The following is a 17,466-nucleotide window of genomic DNA, read 5'->3' on the forward strand; positions in this document are numbered from 1 at the left end:
TTGCCTTAAAATAGGAACGCGCCAGAAACGCGTTCCACATTCCAACTAGTGGAGCAAAAATTAACCAAAAATGTAACCGTATATTATCCGAATTGTTGCTTACATGATGATGTATTGTTTATATTAGTGTGTATAAAAGCAACATCGTAACTACAATTAATCACAGCCATGCCAATATTCAGTACAAAAGCACTCTTGCTTGTATGATATTCCTTAATGATACCAGTTAATGTCCTTAAATCAAGAGGAGGTTATTCAAGGTCAACTGTATATAAGCAGCTCTGACAAAGACAAATGTTTCTATAGTAACAGCTTTTTGACATTGACTTGTACAAAGTATAATCAAAAGCCCAAAATAAAGGTATTTTAAATTATCTTGCTAATAAACATAAAATGGTAGTGATAAGTTTACTGTAAAGAGATGCTTCATTATGCTTTATTATTCATTCATGGAAGGAGTCTTCACTGTCAGCGGTTTATATGAGTCAGATGAACATCTTTGTGTTTTATCTTATTTTTTTCATGGTTTTAACTTCAAAAGAAAGCAAAAAAAAGAGCAACGGGTTCTTTGCAGCTGCAATAACATAAGCGATAACAGGAGCATGGTATAGCATGACAGAAAGTGCTGTTTTAAGAAAATGCCCCACAAACAGGTGATGTAATACAAATCAATAGGTAGTTGAGTAATCACTACAGATCTGATCTTTTCTATATCTGCCATTCTGCACTTATACCGTATTTCTCGGACTATAAGCCCCTACTTTTTTCCCACGTTTTGAACCCCGCGGTTTGAACAACGAAGCGGCTAATTTATGAATTTTTCCTGGGTTTTTCCTGGTTGCACAAACTTCAAGCCAAAAAACTGAGTGACATAACATTAGACCAATGAAATTTCCGAACGGAAACAAAAAAACGCACCTCACCTGTGTTCTGAGCTGCACGGCATTGGGAGAAAAAACGTTTTTTTTAAACGATCGGCGGTGGCAAAAGATAAACTCCCACGAGAAATAGTTGTGAAAGGAAGGAGGAAGACAGTGAACAATGACTTTCTTGGTCGGCTACTGTTTAGATACAAGCCGTTGTAACGGGTTGAGTCTGGGTGAAGGGCGAGCTTGCTAACTCCAGTTACAACAGAAATCATATAAGCACAGACAGGTTTTCAAAACTCGTGCTTTTTTATTTTTCTTGGCAACAGCGTTACGGTTTAGTCACAGAAACTTAGAACTGAGCATCAGAAAATAATAAGGACATATTCCTCGGTCTTGCACACATGCAGTAATAGCGGGAAAATGCGGCGGCAGGCTATTCCCAAAATACCGCTATGCTCCTAAAGGAGCCACAACATATTTTACCCGTTACACCGTGTAACAGACACTGTCTTTCGTTAAAGCCTGTGTAAAGTTCATTAGTTTCAGTGTAGGACAGGCTTGTAGACAGGTGCGGCTTATTTATGTTCAAAATAAAAATCTTTGTCAAATTCAGTTATATATGGGTGCGCTTTATAGTCCGGAAATTACGGTAATTTATAATATTTTCTTTTCATAGGGTGTAAAATGTATTTTATGTATGTACTGTTTACTGTACATAAGCAGACCTTGTATATACACTTTTTTCCTCATATATATCTTTATATATTTTATATTATACATAGTTTATACTCTTTATTTATCTGCATTCTTTTTCTTTGTTTTATTTTTCTCCCTATCCTATTCCCTCATGCCGGACAGACGTATAAAGCATTTTACTGCATGTCGTACTCTGTATATATGTGTGTGTCAAATAAAATAAAATTTGTTGTGTTGTTTCTTATGTTGAATGTTGTTTTGTATATGAAAAAATAAATAAAATCAAAAATAGGAAAACCTTTCAAGGGCTTTCATTAAGCGCTACTCGGGTTTTCCCGCATTCCTCCGTGCCCTTTAAATCCACTTCAAAAATAACAATTTAAGGATGTCTGGAGTGGAACAGGCCCCTAAATTGAACACTGTGAAGCTGTGATGTGCAGCGTGTGCTCGGTGTGAGAATCTTGACCCCGCTGCAGCTAAGGTTTCTATGACAACTCGTTCATATCTGAACGAGGCTGGGCTGAGTCACGGGGAGATTCCCTGCAGCTGGTTAATGAGCTGCACCCTGCCACGTGTATGAAGGAAATAATGGGATTGGTGTGAGATGTGAGGCATCGAAGCAAAGTTCTCAACAGAAGGCGCAATCGAGGCGGAGTCATTAAAGCATATGGGGTGAATTAGAATTCTGTGTGTCGAGGTTTGAGTGTCTGTAGGTGGACGGAATTGGGCGGGTTGTGCTTAATGGTGCGTCACGTCAAATAATGACTTTGTGGGCATTTTGGGTAATTCTGTGGGTAATTCATTGATTAATCAACATTTTAAATAATTAGTCTGATGAATATAATAAAGCTGTACAGTTCCAACTGTGTCATTTAGCAGTGTTCCACAATCAGACAATCTGAATCTGTGTTTACTGAATCCTCCAAACATCTGAAGTGGGCGTGGCCTAAATGTGAAGGTTTTTTTTTTTTTTTTTTTAATAAATATAAATACTGACTCTTTGCTCCTCATTCTCAGCTACTGTATGTTGCTTGAGAATGTAACTGGTATTAATAAGGGGTGTGTGCAGTTTTAATCCCGCTTAGTAGATTTGCATGTGTCTGCCCCTGCAAGATTTGCTAAATTTAGCTGGTTTCATTTTGAGTCTACCCCCGGATACATAGACACACACACACACACACACACACACACACACACACACACACACACACACACACACACACACACACACACACACATACATCCATCCCTCATAAATCTAAATAACAACATGGACTACCCCTGAAATTTCTCTTCAGGACTTCACATACACCATGTTTAATTGTTTTTGTTCTCCCTTCTTGCACTTTTGCTACAGTAATTTTATAAATTAGTTATTTTAATTCTTGTTACCTTTCGTCCTTTTATAAATTATGTCTGCAATTGAGGGGGGGATTAGAAAAATTTTAATGGCTGGTGTAACAGACCTGTACATATGAGAGTAAACTCTCTTTTCTATCTATCTATCTATCTATCTATCTATCTATCTATCTATCTATCTATCTATCTATCTATCTATCTATCTATCTATCTATCTATCTATCTATCTATCTATCTATCTATCTATCTATCTATCATTCTCTCTCTCTCTCTCTCTCTCTCTCTCTCTCTCTCTCTCTCTCTATATATATATATATATATATATATATATATATATATATATATATATATATATATATATATATATATATATATATATATAGCAAAAAAATAAAAGGCACCAAAAGATAATTTTAAATCACTAAACACTTGTTTTACTGATGTGCCAGGTCTCAAATTAAGCATCATAATCCGCCATGATGCACGCGTCCGGCAATTAAAACTGTCAGTGTGGAAACAGAGCAAAAGTTCCGTTTGGTGTCCTGATGGTTTATGTAATTAAAAACACCATAATAAATGTAAAAAATTTCCAAGAATATTTAGTTTTCATGCTCTATGTTGAGTACGATTTCACTAATAATAAACATACATTTGTATAAAGCATCAATATTTGTTCAATCCCATAATGATGGCTGTGTGTGTGTTTATATATATATATATATATATATATATATATATATATATATATATATATATATATATATATATATATATATATATATATACATGCTGGATGTACATGCCTGACAAAAAGTGTGTGTGTATGCTTTCACTCTCTCCCTCACCTCCTCCAGCTTTATTGTGATCATGGTGAAGGCTCGGAACACACACTCTGTGGGGCCGGTGATGGTGATGATCCGCTCGGGGCAAGAACCCTCGGAGATGTTAATTCGTGCGCTACTCTGTTAGGACAGACAGATCAGAAAGAAAGAGATCTGAACAACAGGACCAGACAAGTGTAGATCATATACAGTGTGGTGGGAGACATTATTGCTGATATCTCTCCACCACTTTTCTATTTTTTTCTTTCTTTCTCACTATCAAATCACTTAGAGATGCTTTTTTGCATTCTTATGTGTGTCGTTTAGCACTTCTCTGGGCCAGCGTCTGGGCTCTGAAACAGAAAAAATATGCTTGAGAAAATGTGTGTGTGTGTGTGTGTGTGTGTGTGTGTGAAGGTATGTGTGATAAATTGTGATAAAAGATGTCTAAGTGGCCCCTGCTTTCATTTTGCTTGTAAAATGGACACAGAGAGACTTGTGCATGCTTGTTTTGTAAAAATAGAAGACTATTTTTAAATCATAACAGTGAATGTAAAGGCATTAATGTGTGTGCATGTGTGTTTCTTTCCGCTCGTGTGCTCAATGACTCATTCTCCAGTGTGCCCGTGTGTGTGACTCAAGAAATTGCTGTGCTGTGCTGGACTGTGTGAATCATCTTCCTGCAGGCCCCCTGCTGTCTCTCCCCATTAACACTGATCACTCCATCAATCTCTCTCACACACACACACACACACACACACACACACACACACACACACACACACACACACACACACACACACACACACACACACACACACAGCGCTCTGGCTTCATGCATATGCCACACAGTTGTGCTGCACAAACCCTGTATAGCTGCCATTTCAGAGCTGAAAAGGAATCAGTTGTGTGGCAAAATGGGACGAGAGTTAAATTTAGAATCTGCATCACCTACGTATTTTCTATGTATTATTACATCAGTGTGTGTGGTTTATTTGGTCAAATTTACCACCTCACTTTCACCAACTTACATAAAAAAGGACTTAAATAAATGTGCATTATGGCAGGCTTGGATACTCCATTCTGATTGGTCGGACAGGGATTGGTTCATTTTTAACACTCTTGGATCTGGCAGAATTTGTATCTGCATGCTTGATATGCTTGACAGTATCTCACAAAAGTAAGTTAAAGCAATGTTGGCAGCACTCGCTCAGCATTTTTTTGAAGCAGCTTCTGCACCTGACGCACAGCACAAAGACTCAACTTCTTCGATCGACCCTTGCGAGTCCTGTTCCGAGTGGAACCCGTCTAGGAAAACCTCTGTATGACCCTGACCACTGTACTGTAACTCAGCTTCAGGGTGTTCTTATAGCTAAGGCCAACAATTCTAATTCACAGATCCTCAGAGTGTTTTCTGCCATTGAGGTGCCATGTTGAACATCCAGTGAGCAGTATAAGAGAACTGTACTCAAACCACCAAATTTTAACTGCTCTAATACAAGATACACAAATTTGTATGGTCCCATTAAGGAGACAAAAAAAATAAACATGGATAATAGGACATGTGGCTTTGCTTGGTTAAGCGACGCACAGCTGTTATCACTTAAGGCGTACTCGGTTTTGTTGCCAGACATTTTGACAAGAGGACAGTAAATCCATACTGCTATACAAGCTGCACGTTGACTACTCTAAAATATATCCAAGGTCCATTTCTATGGTATTGTCCCTTAAGAACATATAGTAAAATGGTTGCTGAAATGTGAGGGATGTACTTACTTTTGTAAGATACTGTAAATGTGATGCATCTAAGGAAGACACTCAGTTACTTTTGTACATCCAATGACCTTTGGCATGCAACACGTAAACCAACCGAGCATAACATTATGACATAACATTATGACAAGTGGCATGAATACCACTGATTGTCACTTCTTTATGGCACCTGTTCGAGGTACAAGGATTTTACAAGGGCCACATTGTGATGGCTGGACGACTGGGTCAGAGCATCTCCAAAACTGCAGCTTGTGTGGTCTTCCCAATCTGCATTGGTAAATAGTCATCAAAAGTGGTCCAAGGATGAACAGTGGTGAACTGGTAACCACTCATTGATGCATGATGTGAGTAGGGAAGGCTGGCCTGTGTGGTCTGATTCAACAGACGAGCAACTGAAGCTCAAATTGCTGAAGAAGTTAATGCTGTTAATGCTCAACGGGTTAGAACTGTTTTGGCTGCAAAAGGGGACCAACACAATATTCGGCAGGTGGTTATAATGTTATGCCTGTTCAGTGGCCATAAAGTTTTGCCTGGTCAGTGAATTATGAGTATGACATTAACCAAAAGGAAAATGATTGGGCCAGTCGTACTTTGTGTTCTCCATTCGCATTTGTGCTGATGTTAGATGAGCGCAATCGAACCTGGGTTCAGTAGAATCAAATAAGTCTGACATCAATTTTCTCAAACACAAATTTTCTCTCCTCTGTAACATGACCATTTCTTTTTCAAATGATCTTCAAAGGTTCTAAAGAGAGAAACATAAAATCTAGTGAAAAGATCAATGTTTGTAGCTGCTTTAATCTCGATAGTAAAAGGTACTCACTTTCTTTTTTCATCTCAGACTAGCTTTTCATATGTTCCCATGTTAAGCTAGCTACATCTTTTAAACCCTTTCAGCGGCTGGGTAGGAACGACATTAATAAAAACATATTTTAGTTGCCTGAATGGCTAGATTTAAAAAAAAAGATTTACACCCTGTCCACCCTCAGCATGCATTTCAGATGCAATTTCACTGATGTATATTACTGCAGAGATTGTGCCCTTCTCCTCTTAACTCATTCTTGTTTGCTTTTAAAAACGGGTTTCTTCAGTAGCGCGTGAATGAGGCTGTTTTGCCGTCATTTTCAGGATCCTGCCGTGTTTGCAGTTTGGTTTCTTGGTTTCGGCCATTGAAAAGCTAGTTCTTGCTTATTGATTAACATTTGTAAAATTTATTCCTGCAACCGAAGGTGCTCGCTCGGCACGGACAGAGATGAGGATAGTTATTTATTTTTATTGTTATGTTTAGGCCCACAGATGTTTGTAGGTCACCAGATGCTCTAATGACCCTCTCTTGAACTCAGTTTGACCCCTGCTTGGCCTATTGCTTTCATTGCTTATATAGCGAGTCATCTCTATTACTGTAATTCCCACTTAGGTTGGGTATCAGCTCTCAACACTTCAGTTCTACAAACATACTGACTGCCATTTTTTTTTTTTTTACTGTGTCCAATACAACATTTCTGACTGAGGATTTTTATAGATGTACTTGGCCTACCAGATAGAAGATTCCAAATTTGGCACGTATGAATCAGTTCTGTCAATTGTCACTCGTCCCCCGATGTATTGAGGGGGACCGCAAGCTACAATTTCTGCATTTGAGTTTTACACCATCATCCTACTGCAACCAGGCATAGCTCGTAGCTAATGCTGTGGCCACATTTCAATTTTGGCCCAGTTCTGGTCTCATCAAGGTTGTTCTGGCAACCGGATCCGGAGCTGTCTATGAAAGTGTGAACCAGCACTGATGCCATTGCTAATTTGCAATTTGTACCCACCTTTCAAAAATTCTGGCATTGGGATCATATTTCTCCATCCCATTAATAGGTCTGGGCATTCAGTATCTCAACTAATACATTTTATACTGAATTTATCCAGACAATGATTATTCTGGTCAGGGTTGCCAGTTAAGCAGTTTCCCCGCTGAACGATAACACTTTTAATTGGGGGCTACTTATTTTGTTTCTGGGATCTGAGCTTTTGTGTGTGTTCTTTTTTCATAAAAACATTTAAAACTGATAATTTGGTCCATAAAAGAATAGTAGGGTAGTAAGGAGTGGTAGATTTTGAGCTTGGGATACTGGGATGGTTTTCTTTCTTTCTTTCTTTCTTTCTTTCTTTCTTTCTTTCTTTCTATCTATCTATCTATCTATCTATCTATCTATCTATCTATCTATCTATCTATCTATCTATCTATCTATCTATCTATCTATCTATCTATCTATCTATCTATCTATCTATCTATCTATCTATCTATCTATCTACTTCACATTTCTCTTAGAACAGAAACTAACTTTCCTGTTCTCTCAGCACTTCCACTCCCCTTCATTCCATTGTTATGCTTATTTTATTTATTTATTTATTTATTTATTTATTTGTTTATTTATTTATTTATTAATTTATTTATTTATCTATCCCACTCTGGGACCACACATGCACTTAAACACAGGTTAAACATTAGGCTGTTGATGTTACCACCTTTTTTACACTTCAGTCTCTCCACAGCCAGATGAAGAAAGAGTCGAAGCCCCAGAGGTGGACGAAGTACACAAACCATGACTTGAATAAAAGTCGAGGTACCCTAGGTAAATATAATTCCAATAAAAGTGCTTCCTTTAAACTTTCACCTGAGTAAAAGTACAAATGTATTTGCATTTAAATGTTCTACAAGTATCCAAAATACTATGATTTCCTATGGCTATAATGTTCCTATTAGATTTTTGTCACAAGACTCTTTACCTAATCAACTCCATTTATGTGAAAATACTCTGTTACACTTAGCACACCAATCTATTAATAGAATGATATTAAGGACTCAAACACTAATTGTTAGCTGTTGAAATTATCTTTTCAACTACTTCAAAAAATTTGTGCAAATAAGACCAAGGGTGTTGTGGCGAGTTAGTCAGGAGTTTTTTTTCCATCATTTATTACTCTTTAAATGTTATGCTTGTATGTTCGTTCTAAGTAGATACCACCAAGCGGCACTCAAAACAAGTGGCTTTACCCTGTTTGACGATTGTCCAGTTTTTATACACTCATAAATAAAGAGGAACGAGTGATTTTGCAAAATGTAGTTGAGTAAAAAGTACGATATTTGACTTTGAAAAGTAAAAGTCTGCCAGATACGCGAAAAAGCGTATAAATACGTGAAATACGTGAAAAAGCTAATTAATTACAGTAACGAATTACATTTACTTTGTAACTGTCCACCAATGCGAAGCCCTATTGCCTTTAATAAAAGCAAACCTTTCATTCTACAAGTCTTTTTATAAATAACCAGCTCACATGGGGGGGTATTATGTATTTCTCTTGACACTTTTTCTGAACCTGACACTGAGCACATAGTCTAGAACTTGTACCGCCTAGAGACACTGGTCTAACTTTTTTTTTCAACCAACAAAAACGCTGTCAAAACCCGTGATGTCTTTTCATCGAGAGCAAATACAATCCATCAGGAGAGATGTTCAGGACAGAATAAAGACTTGGGCTAGATAAAGTCATCCCTCCTCGGCCTTGCCAAATTTCCCCTTTATTTCTTATAATTTGTATAAATTCACATAATTATCCCTTCATATCTTATTGATAAATTATGCTATTTGACACTGTTTTAGCTGGATAATTGGACTTACAGGCAAGAACAAGTACAAACCGGGCAGCACACTAGAGCTTTTACTTGCCTGGAGGACTGGCTAATGAATTTGCTTTGTCCATTCTTCTTGTCACATAATATTAATTTGGGAGGAGGAAAGTGTTGATTTTACATGATGACTTATCAGGGTTTTTTTTTGTTACCAGACAAATTGTGCCCTGGACATGCCTGCAAATTGTCAAAACAATGCTCAGTTGCTAATTAGAGGAGAGAGAGAGAGAGAGAGAGAGAGAGAGAGAGAGAGAGAGAGAGAGAGAGAGAGAGAGAGAGAGAGAGAGAACGAGTGGAAGTACAGTGCCTGTTTTACGTCTTATGTATTATGAAGCCAAATCATTAGTCTTCATTTCATTGTGGCAGCGAGAGCATGTCTGTTAAATACATTTGCTTACTCTCTGTGTGTGTGCATGTGTGTGTGTGTGTGTGTGTGTGTGTGTGTGTGTGTGTGCATGCGTGTAAGAGAGCAAAAAAGACGGAAGCATCTTCTGAGGAGTTCCAGCTTCACATCAGTGGCTTTATTGGAAGAATGAAAAAGCATTTTTCATGTGCCACGGCAGTAAAAGCAAACACACACACACACACACACACACACACACACACACACACACACACACACACACACACACACACACACACACACTCATATACACCTGAGGTTTTTCTCCTTTGTGAGATCCTTGAGCCTTGAATCTCCCCATTAAACAAGAGTTCATGAATGTGTGTGTGTGTGTGTGTGTGTGTGTGTGTGTGTGTGTGTGTGTGTGTGTGTGTGTGTGTGTGTGTGTGTGTGTGTGTGAGAGGGGAAAGGCAGAGACAGTAGTCCTTGAGATGGCGAGCTTCATTTACATACAGTATTAATGCTTCCTCTCTCTGTCTCGCTCGCTCTCTTCTTATGTTGTCATGTTAGTGTCAATGTGGAACATACTTTGTTCTGTGTTCTGCCTTTTCTCAGTCTTTTCTCCGTCAGTGCCTGAGACCAGCGCACTGAACTTTTAATGTGGCTGTGTGCCAGACAAGCTTCAAACATGTCCTATTTCCTCTCTGGTTTGAATAAAGCACAATACACACAAAAACACACACAAACTCTTCTGGATGTCTTACCTCCTCTCGTATCCTTTTCACCGTTTCTCCTTTCTGCCATAAACAAAGAACAGATGATTCACATGTAGTACATTTTATTGACCTAATGATCAATACACTAATGTAATATCCATTAATTAAACAAACCCATGCAGAAAAAGGATTGGGGGGGGGGGATTCAGTATTGTAGTTAATATTTTTTAGAGCTAATCAGGGAATACAGCGGTTTACAATGTCACATATATGTTTTTTAGCTCTATGTTGTGTGATGTAGCTCTGTGTTGTTCTGAAGAACCGTCTAATTTCACCGAGGATTGTGTCCGGTATAGATAGTTGAAATGACAATAAAAGCTTCTAGACTTGACTTGAGATTTCAATAAATGAAGAAATCCTGAAAAGAAAATGGAACTCCGATGAACGTTTCTGTCCACAGATGAATGGTAACCATGATCTGGTTCAGAAGGCATTTTTTAATATAATAATTTAGCTAATTAGCTAATATGCTAATTCGTCTCTAATTATGGACTGTGTATCGTGGACGCTGTGAAAATTGTGTTTATTGAACATTGTTCATTCGATTATAGCGAAACAAATAATTGTGCTTTCTGCAGCATTTATGAAAAGAGTCTCCAGTGTTGGTGCTTTGTAACATTCAGTAAGGGTTCTGTGTAAGGAAAATCTTTGTGATATCAAGTTTGTTTTGTTGGCTATTTTGTTTGCATGAACTATAGTTTCTATGAGGACTACATCATTATCATTGTGACTATATAATTGTGGCAGTGAAGGCATGGCCAGTTGAACAGACAGGGTTCATGATAATTCTGACCCGTGAGGATTTAGATCAGTGGCTCAATTTACGTGTCCTCTTTTTGCCTTAAAAATAAAATAAAAAAAATAATGCCAAAAACCAGAGGGACAGAGCTGACAGCGTTCATACAACATATATGCCAATCCACACACCCCAGTGCATGAGTTTTAAAAGGTGTTGATGAACATAAGCGAGACAAACGCCACAGAAACTTTGTCAGTGTTTTATTATTTATTTTTTCTTTAAATGTTAAAAAGAGATAGTGGGGAAAAACATAGCAAGCCCAAAGCACTGGCAAACTCTGCCTGTCTTCCTGGTTCTACTTCCTACACACCTTCACACATACTGGGTTCAACAATATTCGATATAAAACTAAATAAAAAAAAATACTGTCTGCAATTATTTGAACAATCTGTACATTTGCTAACATTTCTTTCCCATTTCATGAATTTCATGAAGGGTGCCAATATTTTTAAGAGGTATTTGGGGTTCAGTTTTTAAGTCAGGAAAGAGCGTAAATAAATAAATAAAAGTAGATTCACATGAAGGGTCACATAAACAGACTGTCTCGAGTGCTTGGGTGGTGAAGTTACACAAGCGAACAATGATACCTGTATTTAATGAGCTTATTGTTTTCTCATTGTCTTTTTTACTGGTTCAAGAAAATGGCATTTTTTGTTTACAACCAATCTAAACGGAAGGCTGGGTTTAATAGACATGGAAGCCTTCCATAAGGAAACAAGGAGCCTAATGTGAAACATCATATTAAACACTCCTTTAATTTACGCTCCTTATGCTTTGCTAATTCTTCCTGCCAAACCTTACTCATAAATGTTTACAAGCTGACGAGCCTAATGAGCTAAATCCCGAATGGGAGGCTGCACGATTGCGGTGTCATTTAGCTCTTATTAACTTAATCAACTTGATTCCTTTCTAGCAATTTCCATCACTAAATCTGAAACGCACCTCGGGCACCAATATGTTGTCTTGTTCACAAGGTTCCTTTAATGATAATCATTGCATTTCGTTCTAAATTTACTATCTGACTTGAAACTCCCAGCTTTGGAGCACAGAGTTAGCAAATACAAATATGTCGCAAACTAGCAATTAGTAAAGGTCAGAAATATGATTGTGGCTTATTGGATTGATACATATATATAAATATATATTATAATAATGTTCTTCAGAGATTTAACATCTTATTTTAAGTACTGTAGCTATGACAGTTGGTGCAATTTATGCCATTCTGTTAAGCTAACACAAGACATTAAATCCCCTCATGGCTAAACAAAAGGAGAATAAAGACACTAGCCAAACTTATAACCTCTTGTTGTAATGTAAGGAGAGAATTTAACATCTCTAAGCTTTTTCTAAAGGGGAAACAATCTACTCTTATGCCACGTAGCCATATACCTATTTATTTCCTCCAATCCATACCAATGCACTTAACTCACTAGCACACTGTACATTATTAAATGATGCTAGCCTGCATTTTTAGCTGAACTAATTTTCTGGTAAACCGGAACATGCAATACAGAGGGTTTTTATTGTTTAATGCTATATTCTTTTCGGCTTCTCCCGTTAGGGGTCGCCACAGCGGATCCTCCGCACGTTTTGATTTGGCACATGTTTTACGCTGGATGCCCTTCCTAACGCAACCCTCCCCAATTTTATCCGGGCTTGGGACCGGCACTAAGAGTGGCTGGGGATGGTTCCCTGACCGGGAATCGAACCCGGGTCGCAGCGGTGGGAGCGCTGCATCTTAACCACTAGACCACCAGGGGACCTTGTTTAATGCTATATGTATTCATTTATTTATTAGCTAGCTACAATTACTGATTATCTGTTCACGCTAATGTAATATGTAATGTTACAGTGACTTTTAAAAGAGAGAACAATCTCCTCATGTCTCAAACAAAATTATGTTTACTGGAACACTTGCTGGTTTATGGTCATCAAATCTCTATCATGCTCCAGGTTACTGTGCTAGCATATGCTTCATTAGGGGTGTAGTGATGGAAAAGCAACATGCTAGCAAAACCTCAGAGGTTTGTTAGCACGCTAGTTCTCAAGCAAGAGTCTGTATGGTGTGGGATTTTCAAAAAAAAAAGCTACCAGGAGAAATTATAACATTGCAAGATTCCATGTGACTTTTGTGTTTGGAAAGGACGCTGAAGGACTTGATGCTAGCTAGTGGCTCCAGTCTCACTGGCGCACGCCCACACGCAAGTTACACACTGCACGCTAATGATGATGATCTTTTGCGCTTATGAAATCTACGTTCATGCTGCCTTCAGGGATAAACAGTGTCAGCGATATTAAGCAATACAAGGTTTCGAACTGTAACCAATTCCCATCATGGCTTTCTACAATGCATGAAAAAAAAAACTTAATAGAGCTTTATTGTGATTATGGTTTACTTGCCAATCTTATTACCTCTGGGGTCTCTAGGTAACACTATTCCGATAACAGATTATCACCTTGGAAAACTTCTTTACAAAAGACATTACTATCGCCATAAAATGGCTTCTGGGGTGTGAACTGATTTCTTATTTTGATGTCTGAAACATGACGTCTGGACTGAACTGCTGTAGTCTTTGAGATATTCTTCACCCTAACCAATCAAAACAATTTCGACAGGTTCTCAAGCTAGTTAAAAATGCAGCAAAATGTCTCATGAAATCTTACTATCGGTTAGCGCTCGCATATTTGTTGTTTCTGAGAGTAGCTTCACTAAAAGATTAGGAAAGCAAGCTATCAGATTTAGCTACGGACAGTCACTAGAAGTCTTTCCAAGTGTTATTTTTCTGCATAATGCCTCTATATACATTTACCGAGACAAGTTGATACCTTGAAACAGGTTTTTCTTTCACCTTTGCCAATCAAATAGCAAATGGCAATTATTTAAGGGGAAGAATAACATGTATAAATAGGGGGAAATTAACAAAAAAAATGGAATGGCATAGTTGATAGGATTGGTCTGTTTGATTGTTGCTTGTTTTATAGTTGGGTAAGGGTTAAAAGCGCTGAGTTTTTAGGCAGAGTTTAAGCGAGTCTTAATGTTTTACTGGCACCGCTATGAGCAGGTCAATGAAAGGCATTGCGGATATTCAAAGAAACTGTTAATAAGTGAGAAAAAGTCAACTCAATATTCATATGCATTTAATTCAAGGTGAATTTTCCCATTAAATAGCATGCAAATGACCAGTAAAGCATCAAACAGCAAGAAAAACAGAGGTACTCACCTTGCCTATGATGCTCCCAACCTCCTGCAAAAAAAAAAAAACAGACACAAGGCAAATGTCAGTGCATTGATCTAAGCACTTTTCCCCCAGACCAGGATTGAACAAGAAAGCCGCCTGTGAGCGGCGTCCCAAATCTAACAAACCTTTCCCGATCCACTATCGGACTGCTCAATTTGAAAGCCGTAGGGAACGGCACATCATAACATACGAGCTATAGAAAGGAGGCTTGAAACGTGAAATAAGAAGGGAAATGAACCTTTAGTAAATGATTTCTTTAAGTGGGAAAATTCCATTATCGGTTTCAATTACCAGAGCAGCTGTCTGGTGTCCCGTGATCCTCCAATAGTCTGTGGCGGCGAAATCCGTGATTAAAATAAAGCAAGAAGCAATTACATATGACTGCTTCATGTTCTCATTGAGGATTTCTCCTGATATTGAAAGGTCGGGAGCATGACCTTGAAGCAAATAAATCACTTTATACTTTTCACTTTTGAGAGATTCTGCACAAACCTTTTGATGACATTAACTTTAGTCTTGCAGATGTTCAACAACATGAAATGTGACTAGCAATAGTCAAAAAAGGACCAGGATCATTGTTGTGGTATAAGAAGAAAAAATAAATTTCGCATACATATCTGCTTTACACCATCCTAAATGGATAATTTACCAATAAGGGCATTTCCTGTCATTTCTTTTTCTCGGTATTGCTAAAATAAAATCTTTATAATCGTATTTATTTCTGATGCAATAAAACCTAATCTGGCCCACACCAGGTTCTATAAAGCGGTGCCATCAGGTATAAAAACACCCCACAAAACCAGTACCACTGGTCTGTTATGTATTTATGAAAAATCACTTAATTTCTAGAAGCCATGTGGGCAAAAAAATTAGTACACCTGCTGTATAGAGAGTAATTAACAAGTAGCTTAGAGCCCGGAGCTGCTAATCAAACACGCATTGGCACTGATTCTGCAAATCTCTGGAAATCTGCAGCTGGCATGGACAGCATTCTTCCAAAAAATTGGTTTCTAGAAGAAAACGCTGTCGGACATAACTCGGCAAAAGACGTGGAAGTATATAGAGCGTGAGTTACATCGTTTTTATACTTATTTGGGGCCATGCACCAAAGTTACGCCTGGTATTTATTTAACATTTTTGACTCTTCTTCTGGTTCGGGTGTCTACGGCAGACAATAGAATAATCTGATGAATTGTTCAAACTGATTGTGGAGGGTCTAGACTTTACCTTGTTACTGAGTGGTTTCTGTATGTTAGCTAACCTACCAAAAAGCACCCTGTTTATCATGCATTAATTTCATATATCTGGAATTAGCATAGCATTTATATGCTCTCACCGGCTCCTGCCATTTTATTTGATTTTAAGGTCACCTGTCAATCTCCTAGCTTTTACTGGATTTTGGTGCTGAATAGGTGAAACTAGCTGAGGTTAATAAAAATCCGCTTCCATAAATCAACCATAACCGCTGATCTCTTGCACCAAGCTTGATCTTCAGATGACCTTTTAAAATCGGCTTAAATAACAAGGTGAATAAAAAAAGTAAAAATGTTATACTAAGTAAAATAGAGTAAAACAGTAGTAAAATTAAATTGGTGTGCTTTGGTTCTACAACAACATATAGACAAGTACTGGGATACGTGAATTTCCCAATCTCGTGTGTGTGTGTGTTTCAGGTTGTACTCTAATTACAAATAGATATATTCATCGCAATAACTATATCCAAATAATGTTCCATCCTTTGTTTATGTGTCAACAATAAATGTCACAATGTCACCAGGTAAAATGGTTGCCCAGGCCACCAAACATACGCTCAAGTAATGCCTCTCTTTCCCGTTGATATCTCACCCCAGTTCATGACTTGTTCATTATTCATTTAATGCAAATGAGAAAAAAAAAATGAAAAAAAAGCATGGCATGGGAAGCCAACAGGCAAAACACTACGGCACTGTGCTGCTTTTAATGACATTGTGTAAGCAGGCCAATAATGAGCTGCTACGAACACCTCTAAATGAATACTTCACCAACAAAAAGTAATGGATAATACGGATAAGTATGAATGAAAACTAGCAGAAAGGGGAGGGGTCATGATTATCATAATCGGATTTGCATATCTTTAATGTTAGCCCGTGTTAAGAAATCATTTAAAACCCATTAGAGTTAAGCATCATGGGGCGAGTATCCCAAAGGCGTCATAGCACCATGATGTTTTTTTTAGTTGAATATCATCAGATTGTCTGTATAACAAGTAACATGCTGCTACTGCTGGAGATAGCTATTTTAAGAAGAGCTGAGAGGGTGGGCAAATGTTTTCTTACATGTACAGTATCTCACAAAAGTGAGTACACCCCTCACATTTCAGCAACCATTTTAGTATATGTTCTGGGACAATACTATGGAAATACTATGATTTACTATCCTCGAAAAATAACTGAACATACAGCCATTATTGTCAAAAAACTAAAGTGAGTACACCTAAAGTGAACATTCCAAAAATGTGTCCAAAATGTGAATATTTTGAGTGAGCATCATTGTTATGTAAAACTGCCATAGGGCTGCACAGGTTGTTGCTGGGATCCTCTTCCACTCATAGACATATAGCCTGAGCACTGACAAGCGGACCTTTGGCTTCTGCAACCTCTAAAGCAATGCTGCAGCACTCATGCGTCTGTCTTTTTTAAACAGCTTCTGGTCGCACAGCACAAGGACTCAACTTCTTTGATCGACCCTTGCGAGTCCTGTTCCGAGTGGAACCCCGCTTTAAAAACCTCTGTATGACCCTGACCACTGTACTGTATCTGAGTTTCAGGGTGATACCAATCTTCTTATAGCCAAGGCCAACAATTCTAATTCTTAAATCCTCAGAGAGTCTTTGCTATGAGGTGCCATGTTGAACATCCAGTGGTCAGTATGAGATACCCAAATTTGTATGGTCCTGTCAAGCAGCCAAAAACATGATGAATAGGTTTTGTGGCTTTGCATGGTAAAACCACATACAGCTGTTATCAATTAGGGTGTACTTACTTTTGTTGCCAGCCATTTAAACAATAACGGCTGTATGTTGAGTTACTTTTAGAGGACAGTAAATCTGTACTGCTATACAAGTTGCACA

At 38.0% G+C, this 17,466-nt stretch overlaps 1 protein-coding gene across 7 annotated transcripts in view; it reads right to left on the minus strand.

The window, feature by feature from the left end:
- The window catches only part of pcbp4 (poly(rC) binding protein 4), a 95,319-nt gene that overhangs the window by 33,465 nt on the left and 44,388 nt on the right, over nucleotides 1-17,466 (minus strand). For all 7 annotated transcript variants that reach the window (XM_083534519.1, XM_083534523.1, XM_083534521.1 and 4 more), the window contains exons 3-5: nucleotides 14,340-14,363; nucleotides 10,308-10,340; nucleotides 3,770-3,886 (exon numbers count right to left, since the gene is read on the minus strand). In XM_083534519.1, the coding sequence (XP_083390645.1) occupies nucleotides 3,770-3,886; nucleotides 10,308-10,340; nucleotides 14,340-14,363 (174 nt within the window). The remainder of the gene's footprint in view (nucleotides 1-3,769; nucleotides 3,887-10,307; nucleotides 10,341-14,339; nucleotides 14,364-17,466) is intronic.

Source organism: Silurus aristotelis (genome assembly GCF_946808225.1).
Source record: "Silurus aristotelis genome assembly, chromosome: 28".
Taxonomy (NCBI): domain Eukaryota; kingdom Metazoa; phylum Chordata; class Actinopteri; order Siluriformes; family Siluridae; genus Silurus; species Silurus aristotelis.